Consider the following 23014-nt stretch of genomic DNA (forward strand, 5'->3'; position numbering starts at 1 on the left):
CATATATGCAATAAAAAACACTGCAATGCCAAGAGAACAGTTGAGAAAGACATAAAATTGTTCATGAAACTCTATATCACGTAATGGCACTGTCTTCTACTCGGTTCATTAGTTCATAGCTTACGAAATTCTATATGCATTTTTCGCAGTGTATGATTATGAGTCAAAAATGTTTTACCTCAGTGTAAAATTGAACCCACAACCAGAGATGCCAGATATTTTCATAGAAAATCTGTATTGATGTGTATAAAATATCTGTATTTATCTGTATTCGCTAATAAAATGAAATTTCTAAAATACAATTATGTTAAAAGGATAGATTATGGTTATAGAGTGGTAGATTAAATTTCATATCTTATATTCATCGACGAAATTTTATAGTTTTTTTCCTATCAACAACAATTGAATTATGGTGCCATATACTTGTCTAATTTGAAAATGTTCACTTCATAACCCAATATGCAACGTCGAGTCAGGTAATACAACCAAATACAAATAATAATACCCCTAAGTCCCATACAAACGAACCGCCAATGTTTGGTTCACAGCATGAACAAGTAAGCCTAGCAAATATCTCCCTTTCGTTGCGATAGTGTGAAAATGTGAAAGGAGATCGTTTCTGGCAACGCTTTATGCTAGTTGCTACGGTGCAAAACAAACTTGTTTGTTTATGTTTATCGTTGCTGTATTGCAACAAATTCAAAGGTACACTCCAGCTAATCGATGGATGAAGAATTGCGTTATAAGAAAATTTGTTTGCTCTGTCATAGCAAATTTGTGGACACCATGCTTAATGCACTGATAAAAGGACAAGTTACGAAAATTCAGTCCAAAACCGAAAAAAAAAACAACGCGCAACAGGATATTTCCGTCAATGTGGAAAGGCCAGAAGAATGAACGTATCGGGAAATAAACTAGTTCCCGTTAACGTGCAGAAAAATACTAAAATTACAAAACCTGACGATACGCAAATTGTTTTAAAGTAATCTAATGTGATTAAACCACATTGTATTATCCTGATCATACATACCGTTATAGAGATTTGAAGCATATACCAATAAAAGCAAACTGCAGGAACAGGAATTCAGTAAATAAAACTCAACTCCGTCTGCAAATATATAAGCCCATAAGCCACACACACATGTACACCAAATATACATATATATATATATATATATATATATATATATATATATATATATATATATATATATATATATATATATATATATATATATATATATATATATATATATATATATATGTGTGTGTGTACATATAGCTTCCAAGATAATCAGAAATAGATTTTTCGCTACTACTGATCTATGGATTTCGAGCTTGCTTTTTGAATTATTAAGGTAGATTATTATTAGAACTTAATTTATAATAATACATGCATGCATTCTAGAAAATCAAGTTAAACAACGCAAATTGTCGGATACTTGAAAAAGACCGCGAACAAACGAGATTTATCAGCCCGCATGTATGACTAATTTAAATAACATTCCAAAGTACTTATTTTTGTTTTATTAGTTGCTGTAAGCATTAGAAATTATCTGAGGAAAGCTTTCGGTTAGCATTGTAAATAAATGGTAATTGCAGTTGATGGAATGTATTTTTATTCTGTAACCTCACTTTAATAATATACTGTCTTATTGATGAACCGACCTTCGTACCATTTCTTTTACTTGTTTGACCATCGCCAGAAGAAACACCCAAATCAGTTGCAAACATCTTCCACTTTGTTGTTGTTGTTGTATTTTCTTGTTTTTGGCTTGAGGATCGTAGCCTCATATCCGCCACTGTCTTCTCTTCCACTTTGATATGCCATCGTGATCGTTGTCAATTTTTACAAAGGATTTTTGAAATTTGGTCTAACCGGGAATCATCTAGAATCTGCTGAAAAACATACGAGATTGTTTATCATAATTTAAAATGTTTTTTTTAAACCTTACTTTTCTTATAACCGACATCGGTTCATCGATTCGCACCAATTCCTCGCTAACAACGCCTGTTGGCCCATCATCATCAGTAGTACGTTTTTTGACGGCGATCACTCCAGTATTACAATATCTCGGTTAATATTATAGTTCTCCTGACTTCGCTTGTGTTTACATATTTTTCACTACAATAAACAGTAACTATGGTGAACTTGTTCTTACCCTTCAGTGTTGCTAGTTTTCTAGGAAATTCGTTAAAGTACATTGTCACTCTGACAGTGTATCATGACAATGTACCGCACGATGCAAAATGTGTCCTTGAAAATTTGTCGGAGTACTCCGTATTATAATTTGTATTTGATACAACTGTCATTCTGGCAATAATGTTTCATGATGCCAAGACTTGTCTAACTTTTAAGTTCAATTTAGTTACAAATTTTAATATAAATGGATTTCAGTATTCTTCATTAAATATCTGCACAAAAAATATATATTTTGAAAAGTGATTTGTACGTTGATTCCTAAACGTTTATCTCGTCATTGCAATCAAATACTAATAGATAGCTCAAATACTAATAGATAGTTTAATTTTTTCCTTAATACTGTTAATGAAATCTGTATAAATCTGTATTAAATTTAAGAAATCTGTAAGAAATTTGTACTCTGTATTAAATCTGTATGCGCATGTAAAAATCTGTATAATACAGATAAATCTGTATAAATGGCATCTCTGCCCACAACAAACTTTGACTTTGGCTCGCACACATTCCAATTTCGTATATGAATAGATCTGCGCACTCTGCATTGGTGTGAGTAACTGAGACGTCAAATTGCTCAATAGCCACACCAACACATTTGCACGTGGATTGGACTCACGATGTAAAATACACTGGTGGCGTGATAAGACAGTTTTGGTTGTGTTGGTAATTTTCTCACGATATTAAGTCACGATGTAAAATACCTGGTGATCACGTTTTTCTATGTGTTAGTGTGGTTGTCATTTTATTTTGGAATAACAGAGAGACGTGAAGAAGAAATACATAAACAAATGACGTTCCGGGAGTTACTTTTATGAAAATATTTAGAATTGATTCTGTTTGCGAAAATATTAACAGTAAAATGCGGTGTTTTGTTCCGGGATGTTTCAATCGTCGAATTAGAGGAAATGATCTGTCTATTTCATACCATCGAGCATGGAAGAACCCGGTTATTGGAAAAAAAACTGGTATATTTTTTGCGGACTGGAGTACAATAGTGTAAAGAACTGGCGCGTATGTTCTGCACATTTCGGGACCAAAGATTATCAGTCGAGCGAAATGCAGCTTAAATTTTGTGGTTTTCAACGTTGGGTCTCAGAAAAGTATGGTAAGTTCAATATTTTTAATCATCACACGTAATGAGTACAATGATTTTAACTCAACCTTCGATTCAAAGACAAATTTGGTAGAAGCAAAAGGCATTGATCTAGCCAGACTTAGTGGTCACAGCACCTTCTTTCTGTAAAAAAAATAACAAGATCAGAAACACGTCGACCATCATTAAAAAAGTACTTACGAACTACGGATAGAAACTTGAAATGAAACTTTCGCTCCGTGTGAGTTAACGGGCGTACTGATCGTATCGTAGAGTAGAGCAGCGTATGACCAACTCGCTCGTAGTTAACCTCGATCGGATGTACCCAGTAAACATTCGGAATCTCAAACTTCGGCTGGTAACATTCTCCACCGACGGATTTCAGTGTAATTCGAACGAACAAATAGATCGATTCGCTCGACCTCCATATGAACGTCGGTAGTCTGAAATGATTTTATTTTGTCATCTTCGGTGTTTCATGATGGATTGATGTTTCCTTGCGGTGTTGATAAAACAATAAATTGCGTCAGAAAAAAATATAATAAGTCAAATAAAACCATACTTAAGAGTATGAAGAGCTACAGGCAGATATTGTTTGCTCGATTAGGAACTGTAAAACCAAGATGTATTCATTTTCGGTCAACCGATCGGTTAAGCGCAATCAACGTGTGGTCTCCATTGTTTATCTAATAAAATTATCAATAAGTGCAACATTTTATTCATCCAATTCGGAATCATTTAGAGCATCACCAGCCAAAAAATGCCACCCACAGCACAATCACTCCATTATCCATGATAACTGTAATAGATTCCACAGTGCGATCCGCGAAATCCTTCCTCCAAATAAATTAACAGAATCGGATGTGTGTACAATTATCTATATTTCAACGTTACCTTGCAAGCCCTTGAAGAAAAAATGTCCGGACTTTCAATTAGTGCCAAAGATTCGCCAGGCTGCGCGACAACCGGAGTAACTTAGAAGTGAAATCCCAATCTAACTGGTCGTTTGTTTATGTTTACATGCCTGAATCCCGGCGCGCCATACTTAATCACCCTCATTATTGTTTACGTCCGTATCCGCAATACGACGAACGGATACTTTCGAACGAATACGAATAAGCCATTCTTGTTTTCACTCGAATGAATTCGAACGCGACTCGTTTGCCACAAAATATTCAAATATCAGTAAACTTCTTAAAATAAATGCTAAGCCTTGATGTAATCAGTCCAATTCATGTGATTAACCGTATGCGAAACGCTAGAATGTATGCCATTTTAGTTTCAAACGAAACGTGTATTCGAACATCATTCGTACGAACGAAATGTCCCATTCCCGTTTACGGACGAATAGACGAAATGCCGTGGTTTCGATTCGTCAGTTTAATGTTGCGAATCAACCGTTCGAACACATTGAAAAAAGTTTAACCGATCTCTAACAACATTATTTTCGAATCTAAAGGTGATTTGTAATCAAATCATAAATTTGTGTTCTGCATAAATCATTTAGAAAGCATAGCAGTATAGTAAAATGCTGTTTTTTCTGGGAGCCTTTGAATATATGCGAGGTTCAAAGTTTTTACGCATCAATTTTGCATCTATTAGGTACTTTATGGAAAATACGCCATGGGTAAACATGCTTTATTTTATATTAAATGCATGATTTTACCAATGAAATAAATATGTAGGCTATCGAAAACATGACAAAATTGCAAGAAAAATGCAATATATTTTTCGCAGATACTTCTGATCGAACTGCTATTTCAAATGCTTTTTTTTTACTTTGCACGAAGTTTAATTTGAAACTTTCATTTACCGACTTGAATAAAATTGGTCCTGAGTACGATATTTATTTATTATGTAGCATTCGTCACTTCCTTTATGCTTGCAATCTTCCTTAAAAAACTACCTGCGCTACCGATCCTTCTTTTGCACAGGAATCGCGTACGTACACGTTCAAGTGAAAACAAGAATGGCTTGTTCGCATTCGTTCGAAAGCATGTGTTCGTCGTATGGTCGATACGGACGTAAGCAAACATGATGATACAAAATCAGTGAAAAAAACAAGTCAAATAACAAATGATGTCGAGGATTTTTATTTACAACTCAAATCTGTACCAGAACTAATAATTTAAACAAATACAAATAATAATACCCCTAGGTCCCTTACAAATGGATCGTCAATGTTTGGTTCAACCGACTGAACAAGTTAGCCTAGCCCTTTCTTCTATGCGGTTAAGACAAGTTAAAATTATTATAAATGTTATTAACTGGCAACATTTGGTAATGTTGCTATGGCTATGTTAGTTTTATTATTTTCACATAAACAATCTCCCATGCTCAGACCAACGACGGATGTTTTGTTCTATGAACTTTTAGGTAAGTTGGCTCAAATTTTTCCTAAATTGCTTAAAAATAGTTTGTTTTGTTTCTAGGATCCCAGAATACGTTGCTGGGTCAACCATGAGTTTTTTGTAGGAATAGTCTGATTATAATGATATTTTTCGCGTGCGTTTTTCATTAACGCGTGCAATCGTTAAATCGATTTTAACATAACCAGCGATTGTGAGGTACAACGTACCGTACTAGAACCGCTGAATAAATTGGACGGGTAGTTCTACAGCTGAAATACAACAGCCGAGTTGATAAAGAAGTCCCTCTCTTGTACTGTCTTCATTTATATGTACCCAATATATATTACCATCAATTATAAAACAATTTACATTCAACGATGATTCTTGCTTGAAAAAAAGTAAAGTATAACAATGTAAGTTGTGTGACGAGAACTGGATGTTCAAAATGTTGTTTCTCGCTATCCAATATTGGTACAGCCAGAATGGTTCAAATAAAATGAAGGTTTTTTCTTTATATTGAGTACACGTAGGTCGGTATCAGTCATAGGGAAACTTTAAGGAAAATGTGCGATTAAACAATTGAGTAATACGAACTAAACTCTCTCGGAGACAGATCACTCTTATGTTTTTCGTTTTCTCCAGACATCCAGACGAATATTCCCATGATTATAATTTTCCGACTTCTTCGGTAGTGATCCATCCATAGTCCACGATTGTATTTTCCTCAACCTATTCGTTCTGCTTGTCTATATTTTTTTTATTCAAGCTGCTTTCTGCGCAGTTTCGCTGCAAAACTCGACGAGTTTCTTACAGCCGCAGCATCGCACTGAAGCTGGATACGATCTCGATCGAAACTATGGATTTGATCCGTATTATTTTCGTCCTCACTTTCGTACTCCATTAATACTGTCACGCTATTTGGTGTGCGACGACCTCAGATATTGTTGGCTATGTCCAGTTGTTTTGCTAGAATAGAATTCGTCTCTTTCATTGAGCTCAGCTCTTGTCGATTTTTTCCATCTGTTTAGTCGATATCTGAAGGATCCCATTGTAAGTAACGGCTGTTTCTTGTGAGTAATTTGTGTACTTCTGCTCATACATGTACAGCTCGGAATATTTTCTTCGTATATACTCCAATTCATGATCGATTCGGGAAAGTATCCCAATGCCTCGCTCAAGTTTTCAGGGACATCAAACAAAACACAAATCTAACCTGAATATACATTCGAAATATTTATTTGAATAATAAACAGTACCCACGGTAACAATAATCTTCAATTTCAAGTGTTGCCAGTTATCTGGTTATTTTTCCAAAGTTCATTGTCACAGTGACAGTGTACCTTTTACATTGTACCGCATATGGCAAAATGTGTCCTCGAAAATTTGTCGAAGTACTCCGTATTATAATTTGTATTTGGTTTAAAGTTGGATGGGCGTTGTTTTTATGCATGTACGATGTTTAAAAGTGTAATTGATTCGAACGTAAACGGGAATACGAATTTGCTATACTTTCGAACGTATCGCATACGGCCGTAAACAAGAATGAGGGTGAATATCGTGAGAAAATTACCAACACAACCAAAACTGTCTTATCACGCCACCAGTGTATTTTACATCGTGGATCTGCGCACTCTGCATCGGTGTGAGTAACAGAGACGTCAAATTGCTCAATGTTTTTATTACTCAGACGCGAAAAATCGATAAACTGGACCCAGAAAATAAGTGTACTCAGAATTACGCCGCTTCAAAATGAGTGCTACACTTGTCAGCATCGCGGAGGAGGATTTCTTCGGAACCGTAATACGTTATGGGCTTTACGTCGGTGCAATATTCCAGATGGTTTGCTTAGCAGCCTGTATAATACTTCCCGATGCATCCGGTGGGGCTGAAGGCTTCAACGGAGTGAAGGTAGGTGAGATCAGAAAAATAAGCTTCAAGTCAACAGTGCACCTTCTTCTTACTTTAGGGAAACGACAGTGAAGATTCTAGCTCGGAGCATTCATCACCGCAGAACACTCCCAGACGTCCATATCACCGAAGTCGCAAACAAGACAAGAAAAAGAGACGTTGAATTCACGTCAAAACTATCATAGACGATAAAACTTTACCCACAGCTTATGTTGTTTTCTAGATGTATGTTAGCTTTATGTACGATTCAGACGATCAGTCACAGTCAACCTCCGTCACTGTCACAGTCAACATTAGTTACATGCATTCTTATGGAGCCATTCACACGTAACGTCACCGTCACGAAACATAACGGACGGATGTGAACGTTCTGGTAAAGTATTAAACTAATTTTGACAGAAGCCGACGTTCCGATGACGGTGACGGAAGAAGTCGGACTGTTTGAATCGTACATTATTGTATTTTCATAAGTCCTGCCGCCCAACTATTCGTTCTCAGATAATGTAGTTCTGATGTTTGCAGTCAAAACTGCAATTTTCTTTTTGTTCTATCTAATAGTGTGATGAAATTAATAGCAATGATGTATTCTCAAAAAGAAATAGATTTTTCTAATACACAAATTATTGTCAAAAATGGTCCCCTAACACCTGATAATTCATACACCACCAAACGTAACACCTTTTCAATGGAACTTGCATCTAATCTAATGAGGAACAAATAGTATTGCTAAACCTTTGAGTGTATTTCGTTTTGAGCACATTTCATTATATCCAATGCACCCTTCGAAATCAGGTAATGTGCTAAGCGTTGCCCTAACTTTTCAACCGATTCGAAAATCGACCGTTGAACATTTTTGTGACGGAACATACCACAGAAAAGTATCTCACTGCTATCCTCCAAAGTAGGAGTCACAATAGTGCGATGAAGATTTTCGTTGTAATCAAATATCTTCGCTTGTTGGACTAAAAATGGACATTTATCCAGACCTGTTGCTTTAAGTGATGATCGTTCTGCTGGTTTGTCACCAGCCCACTTTCCACTGATCGGACATTTTAATGCGTCTCTACCAGATTTATCTACTTTTTGTTCTGTACTGACATATGGACAGTCGCCCATAAAATCAACTCCAACTGGAAAAGAATTACTAGGACAGATAGTAAGACTTTTCGCATCTCCTTGCCCTTGTTCCTTAACTGCATTTGTTTCTATTGGATATACCTTTTCCGACGAAAAAGGACACTTCTGGAACATTTCGCCGTGGGTAACAAGAAACTTGTCGAAATCGAGTTTTTCTTTTATTTGTGAACATCCAGGTTCAGAGTCATCTACAATTTCCGGACTTTTACGTTGCTGTTGAGTAACATTTTTTTGAGCCAACGAGCATGCTGTGAGAGCATCGTCGGTAACATCCTCTTCAACCCGAGATTTTTTGACAGGAAGTGTGTTCCCGTTCTCTGAATCAACTTCATTATCGTTATTCAATTCAAATGAACATCGATCTTCCCCGCGTATCTCTGTTTTACCATCCAGACTCCACACAGCACCAGTTATGTTGAGTAATGTTGAATCCCGTTTTCGTTTCAAACTTGTATAAACAGCAACCGGTGCGCTGCATCCTCCACCCAAAGTTTTTAAAAAGCTTCGTTCAGCCAGAATTCGACACTGAGTCTCCAAGTGACAAAGTTGGTGTAGCATATCAAGAATATATTCATCATTGGAACGACACTCAACAGCTAAAGCTCCTTGTCCCACCGCATAGAGTATTTCGGTAGGCTCGATTGTTTGATCAATCCGCTTATCCCAGCCCATTCTTGATAGGCCTGCTTGGGCCAAAATAATCCCTGCAAATTTGGAGCTTTCCGCATCCAACTTTGCGAGGCGCGTGTTCAAATTTCCACGGATGTCACACACGCTCAGATGAGAATACGTCCTTGCTAATTGAGCTGATCTTCTTAGAGATGAGGTGCCAATAACAGCACCAGCCGGCAGTGTGGTCAAAGTTTTTCCTCGATGTTTTTCGTTCAGTACCAGCGCATCACGAGGGTCTTCACGCTCTAGTACGGCACCAATGGCCATCCCGGTTGGCAACGACGTCGGTAGATCTTTCAACGAGTGGACGACAAAATCTACGCCTCCAGTGCGTAAAGCATCTTCTAAGTCCTTAGTAAACAAGGATTTCTCACCGATTTTCGGCAAAGATTTGTTCAGTACTCGATCACCAACTGTTGTCATTGTATCTGGAAACGAAGGTCGGTGTATTATTAAACAACCATGTGCTCATATTATCAGTAGATATAGGCTGATGTACTGATAATATAACAGATTTTCAAGTACTTACGTATTTCGTACGAGACATTGGGAAAGAGCTTCTGTAAACAGTTTATAACATATTTTGTTTGAATCAGTGCTAACTGAAATTGTATGAAAGGAAAAAATTTATGATAATTGGCTGCGATTAAAAAAAAAGCTTAATAATAAATGGCCTTCAAATTAATGGGTCAATATACTGACTTATGTCTACAAAACACTATCTCACTGATGTAGAAGCAGTTTGCATTGTAGAATTCCAACATCAAATTTTTTGATATATCTAAGTCAGGAATCTTTCGATTAATTATTATTTCGACTATTCCGGTGGCATGAAAATTTACTAACTTATTCTAATAACAATCGAAGGTTTTGTCTGATATTGATTTAAGTTTCATGAAAGCAAAATTCACCTACTTGTCGACATGTTAAGTAACGCAAAAAAAATTTGCTCGGGCTACGACCCAACGAAAGTTAACAACCGTATGACCTTTTTTATCAGTTCATGAAATAGTTACTTCACATCACTATATATCATTGCATGACATAACACCCACAATATATAAGGTTATTAGCAGCACCAACCTAAATTTCACACCACTTACCTCACTTTTCCTAGAGCCGACCCGAATTGTTTTATAGGTTTCCTCGTCAGCCATTTCAATTAATTCTGCGCCTTATACGACTGGATAATTAATACAATTTCCGTCCTCTATAATTTATCTCTAATGTGACTGAGGAGGTGAAAGTTGACTTGGACTGCTGTCAACTTAACGCTCTTTGCATTGATATGGCTCAATTCGGAACTTGCAGGGATTCCATTGTGGTATTGGATGACGATCCAACTAAAAAATCTTTCCTATATAACATCTCAGAACACTAAACATAAGGAATTAACAAATACAGCAAATCATTCTCCAGAGCGAACGTTAATGTTGTGTGCACCACCCAATCCGAGCTGCATGCTACCTCGTGCAACTAAGCATCAAAGTAAACACGTCAACATGAACAAGAGGATATATTTATAAGGTAGCGATGAAAAATTAATATCAGATGTGCACTGAGCTAAAACGATAATAGTGTTTTTTTATTCAATAATATAATTTTAGGGCACACTATTTAAGCTCCAAGATGCCAAGGGTATTTTCTAATCTTAATTAACGCTAACATAAAACTAGAATAGTATCATTATGTAATATAGCATCGGGGTCGCGGATTCTCGAGAATCCAGCTTCCAGCTGCCGATCGGTAGTGGCCGGTGTCTTCCAGATGGCGTTTGTAAATATCAATGTTGTCCGCATCCTTCGGTCCGTGTGGGGCCCCCAGGCTACGAAGGCCCGGCGGGTGGCCCGCATTCTGGTCATCGACTGGAGCGGAAAACATTGTGGAAAACGGGGTAAAAAAGAGGTTTGGGAACAAAATGTCTGAAAACGACAGAGATCTAATTAGTTGCCATCGAGATGGTGAAGAGACAGGGGAAGGGGGAACGATAAAGTTAATGCCAAAAAAAAGATCTTGTTAGTTCCAATGAAGATAGTGGACAGGGACGGGGATCGAGAGAATCGGGCGTATGTTAGTCGAACCTGTAGGTGGAGGTTATACTTTCTGAGCAAGATATAACAGATTACACTTGTATATTAATGTGTTTGAGGGAATGGTATAAAATAAGCATATATAAACTATCCCGACTCGCCAACACATCCCGAACCGCAACATCAGGTTGTCTACATCGAGCTCTAAGGGATTCCAGCAGCTTCGACCTGGCGCCGCGATACTCTACGCGCGACCACACGACATGCTCGATGTCCTGATAACCGTCGCCACAGGTGCAGAGACCGCTCTCCGTGAGCCCAACACCGTGAAAGTGTAGTGGTTTGACATGAGCCGCGACATAACACGAATGAAATCGCGACTCACGTTCATCCCCCTGAGCCAAGGTTTCGTCGATACCCTAGGGATAATGGAGTGTAGCCATTGTCCCAGTTTGCCAACTTTCGAGAAGTTTGCCAACTTTCGAGAGTTTTCTGACGAGAGATACTGAAAAATTCATAAGTTGTGTCTATGAAAATGTATGTGAATGCACCTGTGGCGACAAGGGTTTTGAAATATTGCAACCTAGTATGTGAATCATCAAGTTGAATCTGATGGACGGAACTACCAGCAGACACGCGGAACCGAAGTAAAAATACGGACAAAAAAGGAGCTAAAACACAACACGACTGGTTGGAAGTAAAACGCATTTATTTGTGATGATTGTGTACAGTTCCGCAGTAGTAGGAAGTAGAATAAAAAGGAATAATACAAGCTCAGGGTTCGTACAATGCAGGTAGGGAAAAAACTTATTTCTCTTTTAACGAGGTGCTCATCATATCTCATCACTCCTCCTGGATGAACACCGAGTTTAAGGCTTCAGTCCTATTTGCTCGACGAATTTCCGCAATCCTGTAGGACCTAAAGGCTTTGTTAATGCATCTGCAACCATCTCACTGGTCGGACAATACACCAACTTGATGACATCTTTCTCCGCTAATTCCCGTACATAATGCCTTTTAGTGTCGATATGTTTAACGCGACCACTGGTCCTTTCCGACGTAGCAAAACTGAGACATCCTTGGTTATCCTCGAGAATGACAGTAGCTTTGTCTTCTGCTTCACTTAATTCTGACAACAATCGCCTAAGCCAAACGGTTTCTTGACAAGCTAGCGACAGTGCGTTGTACTCAGCTTCGAGGGACGACAGTGCAACAGAACATTGTGCTTTGCTCACCCAGCTAATTGGACCGCTTCCATAGAAAAAGATAAACCCGGTTGTTGATCTCCTCGTGCGAACATCTCCTGCCCAATCAGAATCAGAAAATCCTCTTAAACACCATCCTTCTCCTGGTCCGAATTGCAATTTCAAATCACTCGTCACGCTCAAATATTGCAGAACTCGTTTCGCTGCATACCAATCCATGTTGTTGGGTTCACTCACTTTCCTTCCAAGCAAGCCAACACTCAAAGATAGATCTGGTCTTGCGTTAACCGCTAAATATAATAAAGCTCCAACAAGACTTCGGTACATTGTTGGATTTTCAAATCGTTTACTATCATCGTTACTCGGTTTGTAACCTGGATCCATAGGAATCTTTGAGGGTCGACAATTCTTCATATTGAACTTACAAAGCAATGTATGGATGAAGACGGATAATCGCAAAGTATAGTAGCATCCCACTCTTTCAATTTCGAATCCCAAAAAATGACGTACATATCCAAGCGAAGTAATGTCAAATTTCTTCTTAAGCCCTTCGTAAACCACATTTATATCAGTCTCATCAGCACTACCAATCAATAGATCGTCCACGTACACTAAAATAACAACAAACGGTTTTCCATATCGGATGTAAAGACATGGATCTGCGCTGCTTGGTTTAAACTTCAACCCAAGAAGTACAGAGTGCAACGCTTTATTCCAACATCTCGCAGATTGTCGCAAACCGTATATACTTTTTCGTAGTTTGCATACCTTTTGTTCGTTGCCTGGAGTTTCAAAACCTGGAGGTTGCTGCATATATAGCTCTTCTTCGACAGTACCGTTGAGGTAGGCCGTCCGAACATCATACTGCTTCAGTATCAACTGTTTCTTTCCCGCAACTGCTAATAGTGTACGCAATGTTGCCTGCCGTGTGACCGGCGCATACACTTCCGAAAAATCAACACCGAAACACTGTGAGTATCCTTGCGCAACGATACGAGCTTTATGCTTGACAATAGCACCCGTTTCATCTCGTTTAATCTTAAATACCCACTTCGCGCCGATGACTTTCTTACCTGATGGAAGATCTGATAGCTCCCATGTGCTATTTATTTTGTGAGCATCAATCTCTTCTCGCATTGCGCGTTGCCAGACGGGCAAACTTAAAGCATCGCGAAAGTTAATAGGTTCTTCGTCATGTTTAACATTTTCAACGATAAAATCATCATATCTGTGTGGCATTCTACCACGTGAACACCGGTCTTGACGATTTAATACTGATTGCTCTGTATTCTCCATTTCCGCGCTAGTATCGTCGAAGCCAAAAAAATCTGTTTCAAAAGTGTCTTCTGCGTCTTCATACACTGAATGACGCCCTTCTTCTTGTATTTGTTGTTGGTTACTTTCATCACTAACTTCCACTGTATTATCATCATTATTTGAATCATCTGGAATCGGACTGTTACTCCGCAGCGTTTCCGGAAGTATCTCCTCCTGATGCACTGGACCATTCGCAATTTCCAAAAATTGTGCATCTCTACTAACTGTTATACGCTGGGTTTGAACATCAAGGAATCGATAACCTTTGTGACAACTAGAATAACCGACGAATATAAGCTTTCTGGATCGAGGATCAAGCTTCTTTCGCTTGACATCCGGTATACGAACATAGGCTTCACAACCGAAGATTCTAAGACCTTTCAAGTCTGGTTTGTAGCCTGTCCACAATTCGAATGGCGTCTTTTCAACTGCTCTTGATGGAAGCCGATTTTGAATATACGTTGCCGTGAGAATCGCTTCCCCCCAATAAAGCTTCGGAAGGTTAGCATCGAGTAACATACAACTAGACATTTCCTGAAGTGATCGGTTTTTCCGCTCCGCTACTCCATTCGATTGCGGTGAGTAAGGAGTAGAGAACTGCTGCTGTATGCCCTCGGATTTGCAAAAACTTTGTAATTTCTCACCTGTATATTCTCCTCCTCCATCAGATCGCAAAACACAGGGCTTCCTATCGAAGATATTTTGAGCCCACCGAACGAATTCAATAATCTTATCGACTGCTTCATCTTTCGTCTTCAATAAAAACACCACGCAAAAACGGCTAAAATCATCAATTAGTGTGATGAAGTATTTGTTACCACTCGGCGTCGAATGTTCCATTGGCCCACAGAGATCCGTGTGTATTATATCTAAGGGTCGTTTTGATTTTCGCTCTGAAATCAAAGGAAAAGGTTTTCGTACCAATTTACCTTTCAAACAGCACTCACACACGATTCTATCTCCGCAATCCGTTAACTTGATTCCATTTGCCAAACCTTGTGTGACGATTGTATTTAGTACACCAATGTCGCGATGGCCCATTCGGCGATGCCATGTGTGTTGACAACTCTCATTATGATTTCCCGTAACGGATAAACACTGCTCTGCCAACTTTAACTTGTATTGACAACCAACTAACTCACCCATTGCCACGATGACACCGTTGATTGTTTTGATTAAACATCCCGTTGCTTCAAATACAACTGTGAAGCCCTTCGTTGCGAGTTTCCGAACAGAAATCAATCCACCTTCTAGAGAAGGAACCAATAAAACGTTCTCAAGAGTAATTGCAATGCGTTCCCCTTTCGCATTCATTCCCATGATCACACCGCTTCCAACTCCGGTAGATTTAGTTTTTGTTCCGTCTGCAAGAGTCACGTCTACGGTAACTCCTCTTTTGAATTCCGAGAAAAAACTGCGGTCGTTCGTCATATGACACGTACACCCACTATCAATCGTCCACGATCCTGGAATTACGCTACCGGCCATGAAGCACACAGCACCACAGATAACCTCATCCGCAACCCTTTGTTTTGATCGATCGTTACTCTCACTTTCCGCTTGTACTTGCTTTGCTTTCTGCTTAGCAGCCTGATTCGATCCTGTGGATTTTTCTGATTCACTTGCATCTTCACAGCGCTTGTCTGCAAGATATTTGCGACAATTTTTCTTAAAATGTCCGGGTTTCGAACAATAAAAACATTTTCTGTCACTTTTTCCTTTATCGGAAACTTTCAACGCTTTTTCACTGTTATCGCCATGCTTATTACGATCCGATCGCTTTTGATATTCATCACGCAGCCGAGCTACCACCAAATCCATTGTTAGATCCTCCTGTGGTCTATTTTCCAATGACGTCACAAAACTATTGTACGACGATGGAAGACTACGCAACATCATTATTATTCGCAAAAGCTCACTGAGTTCCACGCCCGCGTTGTCCAGGCGCTCATACAAGCATTCAATTTCTTCGAGATGCTTCTCGACGTCACCACCCTCAGGCAAATTTTTCGAACACAACTTCTGCAACAGCATTGCTTGGTTCCCAATGGTGGCCTTTTCATGATAGATTCGCAGATTTTCCCACATCTGGCGAGCCGTATCACACTTTTTCACAAAACGCAGTTGATTATCCTCAACAAATAGAGCGATTGTTGCTCGGGCCTTTGTGTCGTTTTTCTTCCAATCCGCAAAACCATCATCAGTTTCTTCTGGCTTTGGTTGCTCAATTATGTTCCACAAATCTTCACGTTCCAGCAAAGATCGCATGCGAAATTTCCATGATGCATAGTTTGCATTTCCTAATTTAGCGAACGATGCTTTCCATCCGTCAGCCATCTTGTTCATTCACAACCGCGTTGCAAGAAAAAAAAATTCCTTCAGGAAGCATAAAACAGAAAACCTCCACTTCCCGGAAAACAGCCTTCTAAATCCGGTCACTGCTCAACGGCTTCCCGAGACTGGGCCCATAACCTGATGGACGGAACTACCAGCAGACACGCGGAACCGAAGTAAAAATACGGACAAAAAAGGAGCTAAAACACAACACGACTGGTTGGAAGTAAAACGCATTTATTTGTGATGATTGTGTACAGTTCCGCAGTAGTAGGAAGTAGAATAAAAAGGAATAATACAAGCTCAGGGTTCGTACAATGCAGGTAGGGAAAAAACTTATTTCTCTTTTAACGAGGTGCTCATCATATCTCATCAGAATCATCGACTCGATTTTCTGCGATCATTGTCAACTTGCGATTCTCTCTTGGGAAATTCCACACAGCAACGATCATTGTCAGACTGTAATTTTTTAAGGGCCGTGAAATACTCAGAGTATGAAGTGGAGCGAAGGAATGGTGAAAAATTCTCTCGCGGTTCATGCATTGAGAGACTCGAGTTCTTGTAGCATCTTCTACCGGATTGAAAATGTTGTATACAATATAGATAGCAATATAGCAGCTTCTGTCAAATTTTCGACAATCTCCAACACTGGTCATAGGTAACAAGTGATTTGCACGGAATTCTTGTATCTTGACCGAAAATCACATAAGAAGGTATAGGCCTCTTCAAGTGTATACGTAACAAACGTACGCCATTTAGAATACCGGGGAAAAAGTTCTTCCACTTTTCTTTTTCGATAGAGAGAATCTCTCCGTATTGGGACATAGTTTTGCGAATATAAGAATCGTTGACGCTTGAGGGAAGATCATGCACACGCACTTCTATAGCACTATCTTCCATGTATACTGGAATGTTGTACTTAATGTTCTCGTGCTCCACATAGTGTACATTGTTATTTTCTTTTGCGAATTGAATTGCATCCAACTCTTTATAAAACTGGATGTAAACAACATTATTCGTCTAATTGCATTGAAGTAAATGCACACGTTTAATGTCAAGATGCGTCTGTTCCTTAAGCAAACCTTCAAGTTCACGTATCGAAGGTCGAATTTTGCACTGCCTGAAGTCAACAACAATTGTATTTTTTCGTATCGGCGGTAGATTTTGTTCGTTTGGTTCACTCATTTCGATGTCATTCTATTGTTCACTACACAATACTGTACTTGGATTCTTCCGTCCCGAACGTAAGCGGTTTTGTTATAACGACTGACTTGGATGCGATGTGAATGCGAACTGATTAGTGTTTTTAATAACATCTTTGTAGGCCGGTCATAATGGTTTGACGGAAAAGAACTGAGGAAATGCGTTTTTATTTAAATTATATCGACACTTGAATCCCATAAGTATTACTACAGCATGTTCACATTTCATTATCTGCGGTTGATCCTTGAGTGTTACCATCCGTTCAGGCACTTTTGGGCATCTGGTGTACACTGACTCACAATCTTCACTACCAATTTGATACAACGCACCCAAAGGCACGGTGAAATGTATATTGTACATACACACAAAAACACATACATACACACACATACACACATGCATACATACCCACATGTATTCCCACGCAAGCATTACAACATTGAGTTACTATTTCTACTCTGATAGATCCTAACTAAAACTAGTGTGCCAAAAGTCATCTCATTAGTGTTATATCCACCGTCACTTACTATAACTCAAACTCACCCCCAAGCACGGCGCACAAAGCGCCGGTAATTGCAACAGTCTAGCTTATCGCCTTTTTTGTAGACGGGACATACCACTCCATCCATCTTAGAATCATCCAGTGCAGCGCTCTAGCCAGTGCCTCTCCTCCATGTTTGAGCAGCTCGCCTGGTAACTGGTCATTGCCCGCGGCTTTGTTGTTCCTCAGCTTGCCGATCTCCTCACTTATCTCCGTCAGATCAGGTGCTGGGAATCTTTCGTCGGCTGAGCGTGCACCCAGATTGATTACTGTGTTCTTTGTATCCTGTGATTCGCCATTCAGATGCTCGTCATAGTACTGCTTCCACCTGTCGATCACCTCACGTTCGTTCGTGAAAAAGGTTACCACTGGTATCTCTGCACATTTCGGCCTGTGGCGTGAAGCCTCTACGTGAGCGGTTCAACTTCTCATAGAATTTCCGTGTATCATTTGCGCGGTACAGCAGTTCCATCGCTTCGCGATCTTGGTCTTCCTGGTGGCGCTTTTTCCTCCGGAAAACCATGTTCTGTCTGTTCCGTGCCTGTCTGTATCGTCGTTCGCTCTCGTGCGGTGTTGCAGCATCCTCGCCCTTGCTGCATTCTTCTCTTCGAACAACTGGTGACATTCGCCGTCAAACCAGTCATTTCCTCGATTCGATAACCTCGTACTGAGTACGGTTGAAGCAGTGCTACTCACGGCGGATCTTATATTCCTCCAGCCGTCTTCAAGAGTCGCCGCGCCAAGCTGCTCTTCCGTTGGTAGCACTTGCTCCAGTTGTTGCGCGTATTCCTCTGCAGTACGAACGCTACGTCGCTGCTCGAGATTGAATCCCGGCGTTCCTGTGCGATGAGTGTTGTGCACCGTCGATAGTTTTGAGCGCATACAAACTGCAACAAGGTAGTGTTCAGAATCAATGTTGGCACTGCGGTAGGTGGGGACATTGATGACGTCGGAGAAAAATCGCCCTTCGATGAGAACGCGGTCGATTTGATTTTCCGTATGTTGATCAGGTGATCTCCAGGTGGCTTTGTGGATATCTTTGCGGGGGAAGAAGGTGCTTCGAACTACCAATCTTCGGTATCCTGGGAAGCCAAGCGATTTGCAGTTCCATGTGCCAAGCTTCCAATCGTAGTCCTTATTTCGTCGCGTAGGTCTTTGCCGATTATTCCGAGTCGTATTTATATCCTGATTATTCGTAACAAGTGTTTTCCGGGCGGCTTGTTAGGCCTGCACCAACCTCCTGTCTCGCCAGAGGGCCATCGTGTCAGCACTGTTTAGAGTCCCACACTGACACAAGGACGGTAATCAGCCGCTCCTAACATGGAAAAAAGACGCCTCTCTAACCCCGGATGTTGGAGCGTAATGCAATCAACATCTTATTCATTTAAATCGTTCCATATCTTATTCATTTAATTCAATTATGAAACTAAAAGCTGTAACGCGTATCTTTATCAAATTGTAACGCTAATTGATTGTATGTGATGATGTTTGCAATACCGTCAAGCCCACCAACCAATGGGAGGGGTATTTGGTTATTATATTTACTTATTTATTTTTCTTACTGTATAAAGTAAAAGATTTCATAGATCTTTTTCAAGCAACTTTATTTCGTACATTAAAACAAATCAAATTGTGTGATTCAAGGTTTGCCTTTTTTTGGTTGCTTCGAACCGAATGTTTTGCCTTTCTTCGGTTGCTTTGGACCAAAAGTTTTGCCTTTGTTCTGCTTATTCGATCCCTTTTTGTTCCGAAATTTATCAGCACTTATTTTCATGCCATCCAATTTGCCTTTTCCTATTTTATCCATCCTTTGTTTTTTGGTAGCGTCATATCTATAAAACAAGTACATTAATATAAAATAAAATAAATAGCATTACTTTTAATAACCTAAGCTTTTTCACTCCTTTTTTGCTTATGTCAGTAAGATCTCGTTCAAAACGAGAGGATCGATGTTTACGCTTTTTAGTCAGTTTCCCAGAACTATGCTCAGCATGACGCTCTTCGCCCGTCGCTGTAACTCGCAGCGGACGATTCTTAATTTTAGAAAGCTTAGCCTGAACCAGGGATACTTTAGTCAATTCTTGTAAGGCTCGCTCTTTCGCTAACTGACTGGGTGTTTTGGAAGGTTCGACCTTTTTCTTTGCTATTTTTTGTTGTTTACTTTGTTGATGTTTGATAGGATCGAAATCATCATCGCTATCGTTGCCACGTTTTCGTTTTCTTGACTGCTTTTTATTTTCTTTGTTTACTTCACTTTTCAAGGAAAGTCGTTCCTGTTCTTCTTTTCGATCTCGATGATTTTGGAACCACTCTCGGCTGTAATATAAATAACCAAAACAAACATCATGAAAAACGAAAACATCTAAAATAAACAAAAATCTTACCTAGGGCCATTGGGGACACCTTTCAGTTTTCGTTCAGTTTTTTCAAGTTGCTGTTCTGTTTGTCGCAATAACTTTTCGGCACGTTCTTCTTGCAGTACTTTTTCGATTTCCGTTTCTAATGCTTGAACTTTTTTCCTATACTTTTCAACAATTTCTGTCGGTATAATTCTATTTTTAACGGGATTGATGGCATTTTTAATTATGTCCTTGACAATCTTTCTTTCTATTTCACCCGCCAACGATACAGAAACGCCGGCTTTTCCTGCACGAGCCGTTCGACCCACACGATGTATGTAGTGTTCAAACGTAATGGGCATTACAAAGTTGACCACTGTTTTTACACCGCTGATATCCAATCCACGAGCGGCAACATCGGTTGCAACGAGTACATCAATTTGTTCATCTTTAAACTGTTTTAGAGACTCCAGTCGTTGGGCCTGTGTCAAGTCTCCGTGCAATTCTCCTGCTTTTAACCCTAACAACCCTAGTAGAATCCTTAGTCGATGTGCTGTTTTCTTGGTCTGGACAAACACCATGACGTGATCATGGAAAGTGCGACAAAGTAATGCTGCCAGAAGCGGTTCCCTGTCGGAATCGCGCCCATCACGGATCCTAATAAATTCCTGTCGCAGGTTGAAAGCCACTGTTTGGTTATTGTTGACAAATACTTTGACCGGTTTGCTAAGTGAAACCGCCGCCAAATCTTGCACTTGTTCTGTCATTGTTGCAGAAAACAGCATAGTTTGACGTGTTTTACAACAACTTTGTATGATTTCCTTCATTTGTTCGGCAAAATATTCATCCAGCATTCGGTCGGCTTCGTCTAGAATCAACACCTTGAAAACATAACAGTTAGTATATATTACATCGATAATGAACGCTTTAACAATCATCAAACATCAGTAACTATTACAGATTGCTCGACAATTAGTAAAGTGATTCTGTTCAACAGATTTTTTTCAGAGCGCAAGGATAGTTCTCATCATAAAATAATAATCAACCGAGGATTAGTTGATTTCATACCTCGATAGAATCCAAAGAGAAACTGGGGGTGTTCTTAATATGATCGATCAAGCGCCCGGGTGTTGCAATAACAATATCGGGATTTCTTCTTAAAACCGCTTCTTGAGCCTTGACATCCAATCCACCAATAGCGATCCCAACCTCAATGTTAGTGAACTGGGTTAATTGTTTTGTGACTTGGTACACTTGGGCACCTAATTCACGCGTTGGAACCAAAACAAGTACTCTTGTCGCTGCTTGGGCGAACGCTGGTTTGTATAAAAGACGTTCCAAAGTGGGAAGCATGTAAGCAGCTGTTTTTCCGGTCCCGGTTGCTGCACAACCACAAATATCTCGACCTAGTAAACCAATAGGAATAGTGGCTGCTTGGATTGGAGTCGGATAGATGTAACCAAGAACGCCTATTGCTTTCATCAATGGGCGAGACAAATTCATTTGGTAGAAGGATGATATTTCATCACTTTGTTCAGCTTCCTCGAAAAAATCTTCCTGTTCTTTTCCATCATCCTCAATTTTTACTTCGTTATCTCCAGCTGTTGCCTCTCTTTTTCTTCCTTTCTTTTGTTTCACCCTCATCACATCATGTTTAAGTTCATCGTCTGATAAATCTACTTCATTATGATACGTATCTGGGTCCAGCTCATCATTGGTTCCATTCAAAACATCAGCCTTGGCCTGTGAGCGCCCTTTGATAACATTAGCGATTTTATCGTCAACCTTACCCCGGTTTTTTTTCTTGACAAATTTCATTAAATCGTCCCAAGTATCATGATTATATTCGCTTACGGAAGAGACAAACTTGAAATTGTTATCAAAATCTCCTTTCTTCTGTGTTTTGAGTTTCGTGGGTTGGTACTAGTGAAATATAAGAAACAGAAATTTAGAAACATTGTTGAAGTAATCTTCGCTATGGTTCTCTGCAATCTATATTACAAAGCATTGCTTTTACAAATAAATAATCTATTTATTCAGAAAAAGCAATTCATAGTAATACATTTTGAAAGGAAACGGTTCATTTTGCTTACCTCAACATCAACATCCGATTCTTCAGAGAGGTTTTCCACATCGTCATCTTCGTTAATCGTTTTGATTAGATCAAACTTTTTATCCAACATATCCGGAACCTTTGTTACATGCTTGCGAGAAACATTCGCATCCTTTTTCGATATTTTACCCATATTTCACAAAAAATTAAAATTTATCGCGCACGTGTGTTTACCTATCACATACACCCCGGTAGCACGATTGTCATCTGCATACACGCTCATTCAATGTTACTCTCAAGTGAGTAATTTGTACTCACTCTTGCTTGTTTAATTCAAATGTCAAACAGTGAATTGAGCAGTTTGACGTCTCAGTTACTCACACTGATGCAAAGTGCGCAGATCTATTCATATTGTGCATGCAGATAAAAGCGACGTCTCTCTCGCCTGATTATGTTGCTCCAGCGAAGTTCACCGTGCCTCAATGGTTGTTCCGGCGGATGCATTGAAACTGACTTTGTTTCACAGAAAAATACAAGACTTTATTTTTATCGCGATAACATATATGTTTTTATGTACTAATCGCATCGAAACTAAATTATCTAGACTTTGTCACGGTAGATTTATGATACA

General features: G+C 39.3%; 3 protein-coding genes across 4 annotated transcripts; 1 reads left to right on the forward strand and 2 right to left on the reverse strand.

Moving 5' to 3' along the window:
* The first annotated feature begins 7298 nt into the window (after nucleotides 1-7298).
* LOC131436467 (protein anon-73B1) lies at nucleotides 7299-8172 on the forward strand. The gene is made up of 2 exons (XM_058605196.1): nucleotides 7299-7552; nucleotides 7611-8172. Exons 1-2 carry the CDS (start codon nucleotides 7394-7396, stop codon nucleotides 7713-7715), a joined length of 264 nt encoding a protein of 87 aa, XP_058461179.1. The 5' UTR covers nucleotides 7299-7393; the 3' UTR covers nucleotides 7716-8172.
* LOC131436466 (porphobilinogen deaminase) lies at nucleotides 8121-10852 on the reverse strand. Of its 2 annotated transcripts, XM_058605195.1 has the most exons (4): nucleotides 10764-10840; nucleotides 10465-10704; nucleotides 9891-9963; nucleotides 8121-9789 (listed from the first exon to the last, which is right to left on the reverse strand). In XM_058605195.1, the coding sequence occupies exons 2-4, from the start codon at nucleotides 10516-10518 to the stop codon at nucleotides 8279-8281; spliced, it is 1638 nt and encodes a 545-aa protein (XP_058461178.1). In that variant the 5' UTR covers nucleotides 10519-10704; nucleotides 10764-10840; the 3' UTR covers nucleotides 8121-8278. The 2 variants fall into 2 exon arrangements, with proteins under 2 accessions (XP_058461178.1, XP_058461177.1); XM_058605194.1 differs by having other exon boundaries at nucleotides 10465-10852.
* Nucleotides 10853-19578: 8726 nt separating this feature from the next.
* Nucleotides 19579-22659, reverse strand: LOC131437187 (probable ATP-dependent RNA helicase DDX27). Its single transcript, XM_058606364.1, has 5 exons — nucleotides 22424-22659; nucleotides 21399-22253; nucleotides 20376-21211; nucleotides 19879-20307; nucleotides 19579-19823 (listed from the first exon to the last, which is right to left on the reverse strand). The coding sequence occupies exons 1-5, from the start codon at nucleotides 22574-22576 to the stop codon at nucleotides 19631-19633; spliced, it is 2466 nt and encodes an 821-aa protein (XP_058462347.1). The 5' UTR covers nucleotides 22577-22659; the 3' UTR covers nucleotides 19579-19630.
* Nucleotides 22660-23014: the final 355 nt, after the last annotated feature.

The sequence above is a fragment of the Malaya genurostris genome, chromosome 3 (genome assembly GCF_030247185.1).
Source record: "Malaya genurostris strain Urasoe2022 chromosome 3, Malgen_1.1, whole genome shotgun sequence".
Classification (NCBI taxonomy): Eukaryota; Metazoa; Arthropoda; class Insecta; order Diptera; family Culicidae; genus Malaya; species Malaya genurostris.